General features: G+C 46.0%; 1 protein-coding gene across 6 annotated transcripts in view; it reads left to right on the top strand.

Moving 5' to 3' along the window:
* The first annotated feature begins 2,937 nt into the window (after positions 1–2,937).
* FGFR2 (fibroblast growth factor receptor 2) overlaps positions 2,938–17,548 on the top strand; it is an 80,783-nt gene continuing 66,172 nt past the window's right edge. For 4 of the 6 annotated variants that reach the window (XM_058841543.1, XM_058841542.1, XM_058841541.1 and 1 more), the window contains exons 1-2: positions 2,938–3,195; positions 7,429–7,685. In XM_058841543.1, the coding sequence (XP_058697526.1) occupies positions 7,511–7,685 (175 nt within the window). In that variant the 5' untranslated portion in view covers positions 2,938–3,195; positions 7,429–7,510. The remainder of the gene's footprint in view (positions 3,196–7,428; positions 7,686–17,548) is intronic. The other 2 variants (XM_058841539.1, XM_058841537.1) reach the window with 1 other exon arrangement.

Below are 17,548 nucleotides of genomic sequence, written 5' to 3'. Positions count from 1 at the left end.
CCAGGAGCTGGAGCTGCCTCCTGCCTGGAATCCCACGGAGGAGCCGCTTCCCGTGGAGCCCTGGCTGCCCTGGTATCTCCAGCACTTTAAAGAAATGTCAGAGAGCCCGCAAGGATTACAACTGAGAGTGCTCAGAAGCTGTGCGCTGAGCTGTTTTCCGAGGTGACTTTTCCCACGTTTCTCGGAGGCCCTGGTTGCCCATCTCACCCCATCTCTCTGCAGACAGGAGCTGTTTGGCACCTGCTGAACCTTCTGCCTCCATCCCTCCGAGCTGGGCTTTCATGGACGAGCCGGGCTCTGCTGGCTGCAGCCCAGGAGCAGCCTGAAGCCAGGCACAGCTTCCCCTTACCCCTCCAGGTGAAAGATGTTGAATGAATCCATCTCCTCACCTCTGCGTGCCCCTCGCTGGGGATTTGGCTGAGCCCAGCTGTGCCCTGGCCGCAGCTGGAGCGGGGCTCGGACCCTGCCCCTGTTGAACATTAACTGCATCCCTGCCTGCGTGCACAGGGACCGGAGCTGGGCTGACAGCAGCGACAAAGAGCTGGCAGGGCTGAAAGATTCAATTTAACTTTCTTTCTCCTCCCCCGCTTCCATATGCGAGGGCACACAGCGCTGTTCCTGCTTTTGAAACTTGAGGGGCAAAGGAGCATTGGTGTCCTCATTTTCCTTCCTCCCTATTGATGTATCATTGCCAGGATGAAAAAGGACGTCTCAAGAGCTTTTGAAAAAATGGGTGACTACTCAAGACATTTTATAAAGGAGGAAGAATGGGAGAGAAAATAGGACTCGGTAGGGGGTAGAAGGAGCCTGAATGTGTGCCTTGTCTGTCTATTCTCTCGCTTGAAACCTGGAGCTGTTGTTCCTATTTCAGTTCAAACTGTCACCTTTAGTTCATGATGGCTTTACTGCCCTTGCTCCTGAACCTCAACAGATTGGGGCTTATTTACCTATTCACACTCTGCTGTGGAACCTCATTAATAGGCTTATTAGCCACACCATTCACGTGCAGGAGGGCTCACAGAAAAGATCCCAGCCACTTTGAGAGGAGGAGGAAAAAACTGTAAAGAGATTATGCTCTCATTCAGCAGCCTAACTGCTATGAAAGGCTCCCTGGGCCCACTGAGATCTCTTGAAGCCTAAATATGATGACAGAATTGATCTCCCCCCACCACCCCTTTAATTCCAAACATGCTTCTGCTTTTCTCAGATTGAGGAGCTGGGCTGTTGTGGGCCACTTTAGGAGAATGTGGCTCATGTAAGAGAAAAGGCTGCTATTGATAGACTGCTATCTTTTCATCCTCCAAAAGAATAAATTCTGACAAGTGCTTCCAGACCTTGGAAATAGGTGTTCTGATTTGTCATTTTTAGTGGAATGCTTCCTTTTCTTTCAGAGTATCCAAAGATATCGATGAATGGGGAAAGGTATTGCAGCTTCCTGTGCTGGACAATAATTTATGTGAGAATGTGTTAACAATGTTTTCAATGGGCAGTGGACATGCCTGATGCTGGGAAAATTGGATCTTGACTGTGACATTTCAGCTTCTCAATTAGAACATTCAGATGCCTGTTGCTTTAGGAACAACAACAAAAAAAATACTAAACCTGTGTTTTCAATCAATTACAAATTTGTCTGCCATCCTTGATAAAGACTGCAGTAGTGGTGGGAAAATACATGCTGGGAGGTAAGTACATATCCTACGGAAAACTTGTTTTCAAGTTTTTGGTGTCTAGTTGCGTTACACTATGATGTGTGGCCTCAGTCCTTGAAAATCTCCTTGATCAATACCGCACACAACATATAAAATGTACAGTAGAGCTTAAATAAAGTAACATTAAATTGATCAACACTGATTAAATTTGAGGCAACAACCACTTATTGATTTTGTTGTCAAGCTGACTCTACACAAGCAAGCACTACACAGACTCCATATCCAAAACCTTTTAGTTGACGGTATCTAAAGCGAATGTTTTATTAAGCAAGGATCAGGCTAAGCTATATTGAATTCCGAATACCTATATTATGCAGTTTTAGATCTGTGTGACCAAACAAATGATGTTTGCAAAACTTTCCGACAACTTTTCCCATTTGGGCACCACACGGACAGGTATTAAAAGTGCACTGTCAGACCAGTTCATGGGGCAGTTGGAATCGGGCTTTGAACTGAGAGGCTCCTGAGGGTGATTTCTGGAGCGGGCGTTATCCAGCCATCCTCTCTAGATGGAATTGGCCACGGGCCAGCCATGGCTTGTGAGCCCGAAACACTTCAGGAGAGGTTTCGGGGACCGCTGCTGAGCTGGTACCATTTCTGTGTGAGGATGCAGATGCTGCCCAGGGCCGCGGTGGCGGTGCCCAGGCTCAACCACTGCGGCGGTACTTGCCGCGCTCCCATCTTTCCTTTCCAACCCGCTGGAAAACTTTCAGCGGCGGGACCGTCCCGGAGCTGTGCGGGTTCCTCCCCGGCAGCCCAGCGGTGGCTCTGGGACGGGCTGTCCCGCTGTCCCGGGCAGGCAGCGGCCGGAGCGAGGCGTCCCCTGCTCCGCTCCTGCCCCTCTCCGGTGCCAGGACCCTCGGGCAGGGTGGGGGCTCCCGGCCGAGCACCTCCGAGGGCCGGGCGGGGGAAGGGGCTCGGCGGCGATTGGCAGAGCCCGGCAGCGCCGTCCAGGAAACGGCTCGGGTTGCAGCGGGGGGAGTGACCGGGGGAGGAGGAAGGAGCCGGAGGAGTGCGCCGAGAGGGGGAAAGGGGGGAGAGAGACAGAACCCACCTCCCACCCGAGGGGGCTGTCGGCGTGACAAAGCTGCGGCGGCTCGGGGCGGGCGGCTGGATGGAGCGGAGCGGGACCCGCGGCGCGCTGCTCGGCGATGCCCGCCCGGGGGAGGAGGCAGCTGGCGCCGGGCACGGCGGGCTCGCCCCTCTGAGGCGGTAGCCGCTGCGGCCGAGCCAGGGCACGGCACGGGACGGGGCGCCGGGCCGGCTCCTGCCTCGCCTCGCCGCCCTCCTGCGTGCCCCGGGCGCGTCCCGCGGGGGATGCGCGGCGCTGCGCCGCTGCGGGCTCGCCAGCCGGGGCCGCCCGTGCAGTGACCGCGGCCGCCGCCACCGGAGTTTCGCCCCGTCCCGGGAGCCGCCGCTCCGCACCGCGCCCCAGCCCGGGAGCCGCCGCCGAGCCGAGCCCGCCCGCCCGGCGCTCTCGCCGCAGGTAAAGGCAGCGGGCGGGCCAGGGGAAGGGGCGGCCCCGGGGAGGCGGCGGGGCTGGGCTGGGCTGGGCTAGGGGTCCCGCCGCGCTCCAGCGCTCCGCGGGGCTCGGGGGTGCCCGGCGCGGGGCTCGGGGGTGCCCGGCGCGGGGCTCGGGGGTACCCGGCTCGGGGCTCGGGGTGCCCGGGGCAGGCTGTGCCGATGCGAGGCTCTGTTCTGCTCCCCGGTGGAGCTGCCGGTCGGTTTGTGGTCCCCGGTCGGCGCTGCGGTGCGGGGGGAAGCCCGAGCAGCAGCGCTGTTCCCCTGCCTTTCCCGCATCCCCGTGGGTGCTCGGGTGTGTTTGGGGGTGGCTCCAGCGGTGACAGCGGGACGGGCCGAGGAAGGGGCTCGGTCCCGGAGGAGCAGCCCCGGCTCGGAGCCCGCTCCTGCCCCGCCGTGCTGCGGGAGCGGGGCCGCGGGGCACAACCGCCCCGGCTGAGATAAGCGCGGAGAGAAATCGTCAATGAAATATATATTTAAATGCAAAACGGCCCCTTCAAACTGGGACCCATTATGCGTTTGGTGTGAAACGCTATCAACATTTAAAACTTCATTGTCTCCTTTGTACCAAATCCCTGTAAATCTTCCACTAGCCTTTTCTCATTTTCATCTGAAAAGCCTGTTTGGGCTGAATAGACAGCAATCAGCAGCCTCTGGACTTCTCCCGCTCTCTGGAATGTCAATTAAAATGCAGATTTTTTTTTTCCCCCCCCTCCCCGATCTCTTGGTGGCAAAAGACTTGAGAAAAACAAGATAGTCCTGGAAAGCAAATGAAAGAAGTTCAAACAATGAAAAAGTACTGAAGCTGCCAGCCGGTTCCCATTAGTCCTCCAGAATTAATGTTTAATAGCTGTGATGCTCAGATTTGCTTGGAGATTGAACCCTGCTGAAGAGTCTTGTTAGATATATATGTGTATATGTATTTTTATAGACGGATGTATGCTTCTGCATTTTCTGTCTGAACAGAATTCCTCTCTCCGTGGAATTGTGTATGTATATAAAGCTTATTAGCTTTAAGACTTCATCTACCTGGATGTTTCTGATGAAGCTACTGGGCTTTTAGAGCGCTTGAGGTTTCTTTGTGGAGGGAAGATGCATGCTTCACTCAGATTTTGCTATTCCCCGCCTGATTGAGAAAGATGCTGAAAAGTTCTACCGTGAGCAATGTATTGATTTGGTTAACATACTCTACAAATCGTGCTGTCCCTGGGGAGTGATAAACATCTTATAAACAACAATGCAAGTAGATTAAAAAGAACACTGAGCATTGAATTTAATTAATACCACTGCTGAACAAGTACTACTTGTTTGTGTGTGCGAGTGTGTTTTAACTGAAGTACAGCTTGGAGGAATTTGGTTGGGCTCCCAAACCAGTCTGCTTTCCCATGCTTGTCAGTTTGGCAAAGAAAATTTGGGCAGGTATGTGACGAGGTGAAAATTGACTTGATGAGCGAGTGGCAAGGAGAGCCATCAATCATTGGGGGCTGACAACTCCTCCCCAAAGTGTAGGCTGAGAAGAGAGACAGAGTTCCCTTTCAAGGGGAAAAATAAACACTACGTGTGGCTTTCACTGAGTCTGAGACTCCAGGAGGGATTATGGTATTGTAGTCAGGAAGCCAGAATTGTGGAGGCCAAAAAGCATGCTGGGGCTGTGTTCCAAACATTGAGATAGAGGTACATAATTATCCAGCACAGGAGGTCTTTCCAGGGACTCGTCCCCCAGCAACTGTGGCAATTAAACTATGAGAAGAATTTGGTTTCGTTTCATCTTCGCTGGACTCCACTTCTTTTGGGAGAGGGCAATCCTTGAAGCCTGTTTGCTGTCCTGGTGGTAAAGAGTGCTTTGGCTCCATGAATGGGTGCAGAGCTTTGGGTTTTGTGTTGTTGCACCTTTGCAAGCCAGGATTTTGAGTTTGCTGCTGCTCTGTGGATGAAGAATCCCTTCTTTATGCTGGCAGATGTTGAGGTGCGGGAGCCAACAAAAATCTTCAGGTGAGGAGACGCGTGGCCAAGCAGCCCCGTGCCGAGCTTCAGGATTTAGGATGAGGATAGGAACCACAAATGTGCTTTCAGTGGCGTTTAATGTAGTCTGAAAATCTGAAACTGCAGGAATGTCAGTGGAATTAATGCTCTTGGAGACTGAAATACATGCTGGCGTTCTGGTATGTTTTCTTTCCGCAAAACCATGATAGGATTTTGCATTTATCAACACAGACTTTAATCGGAGTTTACAGGATGATTTATGGAAATTAAATCAGCATTACATCCAGGCTGTTGATTAGGGGTTTCTACCCACTTTGCAGCTGGATAAACTGAGCTGCAGGGCTGTGGCTGCCAGACAGCGAGGTGGGCAGCAGAGCTGGGTGGTGACATCCAGGGGGGTTTGCTCCAGACACAACCTGGTCCCAAAGACAGAGCCCTCTTCAGCTCTACACCTGCTCTGTGCTTATTTAGAGAAGGGCTGGGCGAGCTCTTTGCAAATGTTTGTGCAGTGGTCTGGTGGTGTTTTCACTGGAAATTTAATGGTAGTTGCTAGCTTGTGGTCTGGGATGCTGGAGCCAGGCTGGAATCTCTACAGGAGGGACAGGGCTTTGAGGTGATACCAAGGGAGGTGAAAAAGCTTGCCCTGAAGTAGCAGGGATTCACCTGGGATAACATGTATTAATTTTTTTTCCTCGAGTGACTTCTTTGTGTCATCCAAAACCTGTTCCTACCAACTCCAGTAGTTACTGTGTAGAGTACCCAAGACAAAAGATGCCTCTCAACAGCGTTTGTGAACTTTGTAGCAGCTAGCACAAGGCTAATAGAAATCAGAATCAACTTTTTAAGTGGTTGGCTTTATAAAAGGAGAATTTGTGTTCCTGTTTCTGCATGCTGAGGTACCACCCCAAATCCCAATGACGAGGAGTTTGGAGAAGTTTGACATTAGAGCCACACTCCCTTCCTTTTTATTTTTATTTTTTATTTTTAAATTTTCAAGTGTTGAGGGCAGGAGGGAAAAAGAGGTTTTGTGTTATTTTTTCCCCTTCCAGACAAGAGCTCTCCATATTTCAGTTTGGTTTCATCACATCTAAGATGAATCATTGACCAGATTAGAACAATTGCTGCAGTTACTTGTTTTATCCATTTACTGAGGTTTTACCGTCTTTTATTTCTGAAGCAGAAAATCAGGTCTAATTTTCTGCTTGAGCTGTTAAATCACCCTGTGAGGAGAATGCTCTCCTGACCCTCACCTGGCATCTCTGTGTAGAGGCAACAGGGTCCCCTGAAGGGAGTGCCAGTTCCTTTGGTGCCACTTCTCTGTCAGACCATGCCTGGATTATCACTTATCTCCATCCATTTAAACTTGTTTTATTGTGAATAAAATAGACTTCCCCCCATCCCCCCCTTTGAAAAATATATCTCAATAAGCATTATTGAGAGACTGAGGAAAGAAAAGTTTGTGCACACAGCTTGGCATGTATGGATGCAAAGTGATGCTGGGCAGGTCTCCTGTGAAACCACAATCTATGTCATATTTTTATATAGATTTTAATTGCCTGTAATGCAGTGTAGAAAACCAGTATCACTGCAAACACTTAAGCCTTTCACCTGTCCAGGACTCAGGGGCTTCCAAAGGACACCAAACTGAGTCAGAAAAAGTTATATCCATGGGGGAGTTGGAAGTCCTGAGTTGAAATAGTCTTACAGATTTTTCCAAGCCTGAAGAGTATATTTTTCAATTTTACTTGTGGAAAATTACTGGATTCCTGCAAATTCATCTGGCTGCGGAACTGCTTAGGTGAAGGAATGAAAAACAAGGCAAACTTACATAAACTTTCAAACAATAACAAGAATATAATTTGTATAATTGTGGTAATTTTGTAGCATTACAGGTTATGTGCCTGCACATGTGTGTGCCCCTCATTTTTGAAATCCTGTATGTTTTTCTGTCAGTAAAATAGCTCTCAATATGTGCTGAGAAGTGATTTTGTGAAAACAAGGAGGACTTGGTTACGCCTCAGGTGATGATGGAAACTGCTAACAGAAGATGAAAAGTCACTCACTTTTCACATATTCTTGAAGCTGGAAAACTATTTTTCCCATCCTCCTCCTCCCCTCCCTCTCACCTCAGCTCTGTTTGAGGCTTTATGAAGGTTTTTGGTTTGTGTTTGGAGATGTTTTTGCTGACAGTGTTAAATCTCTCTCCTCCCTGCAGCAGCAGCCGTCGTTCCAAGGGAGGAGGCATTACCCTGGCCGAAGGCACGGCTTTCTCTCCATGCTTCTCTAGAGGTGTTCAGATGGGATTAAAGTCCACATGGAGATATGGAAATGGACCAGGAATTTACTCTAAAAAGATGGTCAGCTGGGATTCGGGTTGCCTTATCTGCCTGGTGGTGGTCACCATGGCTGGACTTTCCCTGGCTCGACCTTCATTTAATTTAGTTGTTGAAGACACCACGGTGGAACCTGAAGGTAAATCACTCTAGAATACTTAATTCTTTAAAAGAAGTTAATTTTAAGTGGACATCTGAACTAGAAGTCAACATCTTTCCATGTGCTCTGGTAAATCTAAGGCAAGTAACAGACCAGCCCTGGAGAGTTACGGTTTCTGACTTCCCCCGCTCTCGCCTGGGCTGTGTTTGTACAAGCGTGCGTTTGTTTATTCTTGTGCAAGCCAGTGGTGTCAGTGATTTCACTTGGGACTGTCATCACGTTGTATAATCAAAGTGTACAGATGGAAGTTTTCAGGAATGGGTCTTTAAGGAAACCAGTCTGTGGCACTTGGGTGCTGTTACGTGTTGCTGTCTCAAGGAACCAAGTGGATGAGTGGCTTTGGGGTTGTCTTAACCTGAGGAGTCCAGAGAAAAATGAATCTCAGTAGTTTTTATTTGTGAATGTTTAGTTTTGCCAGGCACTCTGCAAAAGTGCTATTGCACTTTGTTGGTGTTTGTACTCGGGACAAACTTCCCTGTTGCTGTTAAAATCCAAGCACAGTCGGTGGTGCCGTGTCTGGATCACGTGTCCTGGAGGTGTAAATGTGGAGATCTCAATGGAAGGGCTGTAGTTCATTGCTGGGAGAGCAAAGGCCAGTCTAGACCTTCACATTCAAAAAGGTGTTTTGATAAAATCTCCTATTTTGAGTCTGCACCTGTTGGTATGTTCTTCTAGGTTTATCTGTTCCTCAAGCTCTGCAAAGTGGTTTTCTTCTCTGGAGAGCTCAGGGAGGGCTGCTTTTTCATTGTTGTGAGCTGATTGTATTGGAGCATGATTTTACTGCATTGTGCTGGGTCATTCCTGCTCTCTGAGCATCAGGGGGAGGAAGTGAGGCTTCTTTCATAAGTTTCTATCGGTCTTTTGGAGGAGTGATCACAGCTCTAATAACTCAGCTGTCAAGCTGATCTAATAGTCCACAGAGCATTTCTGACCTGGCAAGCTTGCTGCAGAGAGTTTGGCCTTTACACATTCTACTACTCATGTCCATGGATGCAGCTTCGTTTTTATTTAATAATTCTACATGCAAAACTCGTTTCTACCCGCTGCCTCTAAAAATAGACGTCACCAGCTAACGCATTTTTAGAATCTGCTCCAAGTACATTTTTATTGATGGCAGGGGATGAACTATTTAGAGATGATGAGCCCTCTTCCCTAGCAAGCATTGCTGAAAAAAATTCTCAAGGAACAGCAATATTGTCATTTGTCAGCCACAGAGATTATGGGTAGCAAAAATGTTTGGTTTTTTTTTTTTCTTTTGAAGGTAACCTGAGATTTAAAAAAAAAAACCAAGCCCAACTCTTGTTGCCACTTACTGTATGATTTGTTAATTGGACATCTGGTGCCTTTTTGGCTTTTCAAAATCATGAATAATTCTGGTTTAAGACTAGCTTTGTAGCAAGGTCCCCTAGTTTTAGGGTTAAGTCAGAAAGAATGTGATTGAAGATTGGTGAAGTGTTTTATGGGGAAAAGAGTAATATTTTTTGAATGGTGACTGATAACTTTTTAACTTTTCAGGGAAAGAATAGCTTTTATTATTTAGAAAATACAGTTTGAGAACATGTCTCTTTCACACTGAATATTTAGGGGGTGGAATCTGGGTTTTATCAAAGTGTAAATTGTTAAAAAAGATTTAAAACTTCTTTCCTGGGCAGGAATGTTACTGATGTGAAACAATTTTAGATGTGAGAACCCAAATCATTACCAGAAACGAGAAAAAAAATAAAAATCAGAAAACACTTCTAAGTTAATGGCATAATAAGAGTTTTTATGCTGCAGAATACAGGGAATTGTGTGGGATTTATATCTGAGATTTGGGAAATAAAACCTCTTGTGTGTATTTCGTTAAACCCTTTGATATGAAAAAACAAACTAAAAGAAAACCAAGTTTTTACACAGTCACCTTCTCCAGGTTCTATCACTGCCACCCACAAGCTCTCCAAGCCCAAACCAGAAAAATACCCTTCAAAAGAACACCTCAAAGACAAATCAGACTTCTTTTTTAATGTAGTAAATGCCAAAACATTTTGGGCACAGCTAATTTGGGGGTCAGGTGCTCTAATAATGTGAATTTTCAATGGGGCTGCTGCCTGCAGTCATTAGAGCTATGACATTTCATGCCAGCTGAGAAGGTCGGCAGGGCCATGACCTTTGGTGACACTCACTGATCTGTTCCTGAGTCTTCCTTCATGGACATGCCCTGAATTGTCTGTATTTCTGTATTTATTTTTAATACAAGGTGCTTGTATTGTTATTGTTTATCATCTTAGTGACTCAGACTATTGGAAAAGCTGTACACAGCACTAACAGGAATTGAGATTTGTTCCTTTGGTTCTAACAGAGAAAATACTTTCTCTCAGCTATATGTAACTTTAGGGACATTTGCAATAATTCTCTTCAGAGTATCAGGGTATGTATAAATAATACTAAAGTGTGTGCTTTAGTTCAAGCAGTATTTATCTAGCAGGGTGATCAGCTGCAGGGATATGTGCACGATGTCGTGCATCAAGGTGCTGTCAGTCAGTCCTGAGTAAATAAATATCCCTCTGGGACCACTGGATATTACTCAGGTCCATGTGAAAGTGTTTACACTGAAAATGGCATCTTGATCCGTTGTGAGTGATAATGTGGATGCTCACTGGGGATCCCGAGCGTGCTGGATCTCACTTGTGGTGCCTTATTCCCAAGCAGCCATGGTGAAACCTGAGCCTGTTGCGCTGTGTGAGCACAAACAGGACCTGTAGGACTTCTGTGGGGACTGACAGCTCTCAAATTATATCTCACATCAAGTGTTTACATACATGTTTTTTTGTCCTAGGGAGCAGAAAGACTTTTTTGGCTTCAAAATATTTAGAAATAAGCCTCCCCCAGCGTGTACAAAGGCGCCATTCTCTGAGCCTGTGTGTGCCCAGGCCTTTGATGGTGGCCAGCGTTTCACAAGGGCTCTGACCGCACACATGGGTTGAAGGGCTACTTTGTGAACTGAATAATTAGTTTAGACATATATTTGATAAATAGTGAGCTCTCCCTTGACCTCCTCTTGCCCAGGCTGTGTGTTATCATCCTGCTGGGTAGCTAATTTGGGCTCTTTCCCAATGCCTTGACGCCGTCCTTGGAGCACCCACTCGGAGCTCCCGCCCGGTGTGGTGGCAACGTTTTTCAGTTCTTTTGATTTAGGTCAAATTTCAAAGGATTAATTTAAGCTTTCCACGAGGGACAGCCTATTTCTGTGTCCTGTGGAAAACACAGTAGTTCAGAATGCTCCTATATTTGGGAGGTTCCCAGGAGCAGCAAGGAAGGGGAGAGATCCCCTTTAATAGGTGATGTGTGCTTATGGTGGGAGTGAGTAACGAGTTTTTCATTGGGATTTAATTAGTCACAGCCACTTGCTGACACTAAACAACATCCAAAAATAAGTATGTCCAGCACACTGCTTTCCTTTCTGCAAAACTGTTGAGTCATATGAGCAATGTACCTTCATTTTTGTAAAAATCTTGGCAGTGCTTACAGGTTAATGTCACCTGTGGTCACGGTGGTCAGCCCTGGAGATCCTTCTTCAGCCGCTGTGACCTGCCTGGGTCAGGGTGTGGGGTTTGTCAGGTGCTCCAGTGCATGGAGGAGGGATGCTGTGGTGGTGGGGTGTCCCCTGTCCCACTCCTGATCCTGGGGTGTCCCCATGGGTGCTCTGCAGCCAGTGCCACCCTGCTGAGAGCTCACAGGGCTGGGGGGACCCTGCACATCCTGTCCATCGTTTTCCTGGGACAGAGGTGGTGTACAAGCACCAGAATGCTGCTTCTGGTTTGGTAGGAAAAAATAAAGCTAATGGTTCACCCAGGGCTCCCTTCTGACTGTTTTGTTTTGGCTTTTTCTTTCTTAAACAGAGGCTTTGATATCTGCAAGTTAAATTAAGAATTCAAACCCATTACTTAATTCAGAGCCAGCTTTATCTTTTTAATTTATTTTCCTTTTAATTTTATTTCAAGGAAGGGCAATTATTAAAGCCCATTATGGAGGAATGTGACATCCCCACAGCTTCGGGTGAGGGCTGGATGCCCTCTCAGGGATCCGGTTCAGTAAGTTATTTGGCCCAGTACAGGATTTGCTAGCTGAGATTCTGGGGAATTGTACAAGCAGCCAGATTAAATCAGTCTTAATGTGTCCATTCTGTGTTTAAAATCTGCAGCCCTTTAGCAGGGGCATGGTCTTCAGCTTCAAACTAATTGGGCATGGGTAGGGTTGTTATTTCCAGTCTGTGTTGATGAGACTCTGGGAGTCAGTAGTCTCTCAGTGTGGCTACTATTTTGCAAAGTAGCAGAAATAATTGCATGTTTTAGGCTTATCTGCCATACAGTTGAAGCTTTTTGAAGGGGTATAATAATTATTAACTTTTAGGAATTTGATTCCTTTAGTGAGGGTCTGGTTTTGGATTTTTTGGTTTTGGTTTTTTTTTTTTTTCGAGCCAGAAAACTTTCTAAGATGCTGAGCTGTGAAGTTTTTATTCTTTTTATGTATTTTTTTTTTAAACCCAAACCTGTGGCCGACTCCAATGAATGCATAGTTTCCTAATGTTAAAACAGTTCTTCTTTGGCAGGGAAATAGCAACAAATTTCAGGCCATAGCAACTTTTTTTACAGGCAAGTTTGAAACCTCTGAAAGCAGAATTTACAATGAAAATGCTGACATCTCCAGTTATGCAAGGCTGTGTATGCATGAGACGATGGACTATTGTGGAGTTTTAATAATACCCATAGCATCGCTCTTAATGAGCTTATTTCTATATCCAGCTTCACTAGAAATGATCTTTAAATGGCTTTAAACAAAAACATTCAAAGATCAGTGTTTTCTTAAAATGACTAGTTTAGGATCAGATGGGAATACTAGAAAAATACTTTACTATGTCTTTTTCTGCCATTTGTAGAGAAAAACTTATTGGAAGTGTCAGGTTTTTAAGTGTTAAACATTTTTAGACTCTTCAAGATTGAAGCTTTAGAGTGAAAAGAGACTTTCTTCGAAGCAGCGCTCCTGAGCAGTTTAAATCTTGTGTTTTTAGAAGAACATCACCCACTTTGGCAAGTTATGTCTTGTCTGAGTGTAATAGCACACCTGGTTTGACTAGAAGGGAAAATTTATTTCAGTGTAGTTAAAGAAGTGCAAAATTCAGGCTGAAAAGGGACCATGAATCCCAGCTGGACAAGTGGGAGCATCTTCTGCAGAGGACAGTGATTTGTGTTAGTGGTGGCGGTGGGAAACGGGGCAATATTTGGTTTGGCATGGAGCCTGTCGGTGTAAAATCATCCTCTGAGCAATTTGGGGACTGATTTGGAGCTCAGACCTTTGAGTTTAGGTTCAGCATGTTGCAGTGTGTGTTTGCAGTGGGGTTTTTTTCCAGGGAGCTTTGGCACAGCGTGCTCCCCAATTCTCAAACGCCATCTTGCAGTACCAGGGACTAAACTGACTTTTAAGCTGATTGAAAGAGAAGTTGGAGCAACTGAGCAACTTTGGAGCGACTTTGTAAGAGTCAGATCTTAAATAAGGACCAGATTTGCAGGAGTGCAGCAGCCAACAGCTCCTGTTATAATTACGAAACGTGCGCTGGGAGTGCCGGGGCTGTTCTGGAAGTTTGGCCCTTTGGGTTTCAGTCAGAGCTGGGAGCGTCAGCAGAACTCTCTTGGCATTTGCTCCTTGGGGACTGTGCTTCCCAAGCAGGACAGTTGCAAAACAAGAGAATTCTGTGAGAGAACTGGATTTTTTTTTATGTGGATTTTTTCTTATGTGGATTTTTTTTTAAGCTTTCAAAACAAGCTTATAATTTGTAAACCGATTATGTATGTCTCCAGATTGTCCTTTCTCATCTCTTAATTATCACTGGTGGTTTCTTTGTTTTGTTTGCTTTTTTTTTCCCCCCCCAAAGAACCCTTTTGTTAATGGATTTGTTTTTCCTGGATTTCTGAGTGTCAGAGTACCTGATACCGGGATGTGTCTTGTGGGCTTCATTTTTTGCTGGTTCAGGTTTTTGTGCCTCTTGTCACCACACAAACGCCATTATCCATATCAAAGAAAGGGACAGAAAATTGAATTCTATGGTGCTGCTTTATTCACTTGCTGTGCTGTTATTATTTTAATTGTATTTTTAAACTGACTGTAAGTGAAAGCATTTGGTGAACCCCAGTGAAGCTGAGGAGTTGAGACCTGACCTACTTTCATTCCCCTCCTCACACATTGCAGGTTGTGTGTAATTATTGCTTTTCCTCCTCCACAAAAGAACTGGCTCATCAGTTTGGGACATTCACCGTGTCAAGCAAAGCCACAAGAACTGGGAAGAGGGGAAATTCCTCTGTACCAAGCAAATGGCTTGCATTTGTGAGGGTTTACTGGAAAGGGAGACGCGTTGAAGGATGGGAAGGGAGAAAAATGAGCATGAGAGTCTGGTTGAGACAAGAAAATCATATTTTGATTGTATTTGAATTTTTTTGTTTCCTCTTAGCTTTTCTATTTTGGATAGAGTTCTGTTACATGGGAGGAAAAGGTAGGAGAAGACTTTTGTGACAGCTCAGGCTTTCTCCCAGGGGAGTTGTGGCTGTTTGTGAGTGGGGTTGGAGTGGGATGCTGTGCCTGGGGCTGCCTTGGTGGGCTGCACCCACCAGGACAAGGCTGAAGGAGGTTCAGTTGTGGTTGGATGGACACAAATTGATCAGGACACCAGGCAACAACTTAATTTTTAAACTGTAATAACAAGTTGTGGGGTAGAAGACGTAGAAGATCCCAGTAGGGTCCATGCTACACTTCCTTTAGGATGGGCTGTGTGGAGAGGTGAGCTGCTGGCAGGACCTGCTGCTGGGCAGGGGCAGAACCTGCTCTCCAGAGACTGGCTTTGCAAGTTTGGAAAGCTCCCTGCTCAGTGTCTCAGTGTTGCAATATTTAATTTGGTTCAAGGAAAGTAATACGATTTCTAATTCTGAATGCCACCCAACAGTTCTTGAAAATAATTTTAAGCACCCAGATCAAATTTTGAGTACTTCTTGAGCATGGTTCTGTTAAACATTGTTTATTCATGAAAAATAGTGAGATATTACTGTATTGAAGTACCCAGATTTCCCTGGTGTTGTTTACTCAGCAGGGTAGAACAGGTATTTCAGCCGTGCAGGATTAGCATGGAGACTCTCTAATAAATCTGCAGTGAACCACAGCTCAGTAATAGCTCTTCTAGCAATTCAGAAGCATTTGAACCCTCTTCCATTAGTATGGCAAAGTGCCCAGGAGCCACTGGTGACCGTCAGGAGCGATGGAGGTATCTGGAAGTTCAAGTGAAGTGTTGTGTGAGTGGTTGTGTGTCACCTGGAAGGGCAGGTAGCCAGCCCGGCTTTTCACTTCAAGGCTTGTGCTGCTCTTTCTTTGTCCCCACTGGAGACTGTCCTCTGTGTGGAGCTGGAATTAAACCAGCTGTGATGCCTCTCACCTAAATATTGCTCTCGGTTGAGAGGGAGCCTTGAGGCTTTGAAGTGTTTGGAGAACATCCCGTGGTTTATATCCTTGTGTGTTGTGGATGGGACTCTCAAAAGTGCTGAGAGGATGTTTTGGGGATATTGTTTCCAGTGACTATTTTCAAATCCCCCTTTAGGAAGTGGGGGGAGATGAATTTCAGGGGAACAGGCAAGATGAGACTTCCAGACGAGCTGCTAAAATTAAGAGGATTTGTATAGTCAAGTTAGAATGGGACCATGTACAAAAGAAACAACTGCTGACTTGCTTGCAGGGAATCTGAATAGATGTTCTCTGCATCCAGAACTAACACTGCAACATTGAATTGTGCAATTTTTAACCTCCCAGTTGTAATTTATTTCTTTTGCATGTTGAGCAGTAATAGTCTTGAGCATGGCCTTTGGCAAACCTGGAAAAAAAGGTTCTGTTTTTATGTTTGGATCTATGCTACGCTCTGTTCAGGTTTTATGTTGCTCTTGAAATGCAAATAAAGACCCTGAAAAAGAGCTACAGATTGGAATAGATGGAAGAAAATACTAAACCCAAGAAAAACCTTTTGCAACCAAATATACGTGCTCGTAAGCTTTCCCAGGGCTGTATATCTTATTATGGAGCCTTTCCCAAGCAGACTTTAAGGCTGGGTTGAACAACAGGAGCTTGTTTAATTGCTCTGCCACTTGGTTACGTGCAGAATTCAGTCAGGGAGATTTGAAGTTCTGCTCTTGCTGAAAGAAGAAACAATAAGAAAATGTTCCTAGTCTCGAATTCTGCTTTTTTAGAAAGAGAAGATTAATTTATTTTTTTTTTCAGTTTTTCATTTGAGGTTCTGGCAAAACGTGATTCATTTCCCCTTTGTATTGTATAATAGATTACATGAGAAGACTCTTCTGTAATGAGTTGGAAGAGCAGTTAATTATTTTTGAGATTGTGTTACATGTGTGTTAGGTTCGTTGTACTCAGTTCACTTAGCAGAGACACTCACTCTGTTACTTTAGGCAGATGGTGGAGTTTGACTTGAACAGAAATGGTCAAGATTTGTTGCCTGTAACCAAACATTCACATCTTGAAGATGTTTAGATGAAGGCCTTCAGTTTCTCTTCAAACTGATGAAATTACAAGAGACAGCACAGGAATTTTAGGGGGTTTGGTGTGGCTTCTCAAGGCTGGGGGTGCTCTTTCCTTCCATGGCTGCCAAGTCTTGGTGCAGAAGCCATCATGGTGCTTTCCTGTTCCTTGCCCTGTCTTGACACCAGTACTATGGTGCTGCTGTATAAAGAACTCTTCATCCTGCAAGGAGCAGAGCATGAGGAACGGGGACAAACAGGAAGGAGTGGCAGTTCCCAGCAGCAGGAGGTGGCCTCGCTGGTCTCTCTGCTGTTTACTTTGAACTTGGCATGCTCTGAGTCTTCCCTGGCCTGGCTTCCAGCAGCACAAAGCACAGGGCCAAGCCCACGAGCACGTGATCCTCGGCGTTTTCGACGCAGCTTGCGTGGTTGTGCAGCCGTAACTCAACAATCATGTCTATAAAGACAGGTAGGAGCAAGCAGGCTGCGAGCTGTAGGAATTTTTAATCTCTGCACGAAGCCTAGACAAGTATAATTTCTTTCTGTTTGGGAATGAGTCTTTCCTGAGCCATGGGGTGAGTGAGACACGTCCACCCAACTGCTTGGCAGCCATCAAAGCCCTGATGAAACTTTTCATGTCCCTCACCTCGTGTCAGCCAACGTAGCAGGGGACCATCCTCACGAGGTTTGGTGCCACTGCTCTCCTCTGCTGGGTGTGATGGGGCCTGGGTGGCTGTAGCCAGGGCCAAATTGCTGCTTGGGGACTGTTACCTCCTGCCAAAGAGTATGACCCAAGAGAGATGGGATATAACCACATGGGGATAATTTTTGGGTGCCTGTTCAGAGGTTTTTTTCTTGTCCAAGGAGTCCAGCAAGTGGCAAAATGCTTTGCTGCTCACCAGAATTTTTTATTCTTCTAAGCCTTCAAAACTTAGGCAAACAAGATATAGTGCAGTGTAATATTTTCCCTTACCCGTGATGACATTGGCAAGTTGTTGCAATTGGAAGAGATTCACTTTTTTTTAGATGGTTTAGTATATGCAGCACTCAATAGGAGCTGACATGGTGAGGAGGTCCAAGCTCCAGCAGGTCAGTGTGGCTGGAAGCTCCACACTTGCTGGAGCACCAGCCACGTATGATGTGGCAATTTTATTTTGCAAATGTTAATTTCCAGAGCTAGAGGATTATTCCTGTTCCTTACATAATATTTTTCTTTTTGTTTGGTTTCATCTCTTGACCCATCAGATGATTACGTCCTTATTCTATAAGGATAACAATACTAATGAACATGCCAGGAAGAAC

The sequence above is a fragment of the Poecile atricapillus genome, chromosome 6 (genome assembly GCF_030490865.1).
Source record: "Poecile atricapillus isolate bPoeAtr1 chromosome 6, bPoeAtr1.hap1, whole genome shotgun sequence".
NCBI lineage: Eukaryota > Metazoa > Chordata > Aves > Passeriformes > Paridae > Poecile > Poecile atricapillus.
The sequence above is the reverse complement of the archived record's forward strand: the minus strand, read 5'-3'. Positions and strand labels throughout refer to the sequence as shown.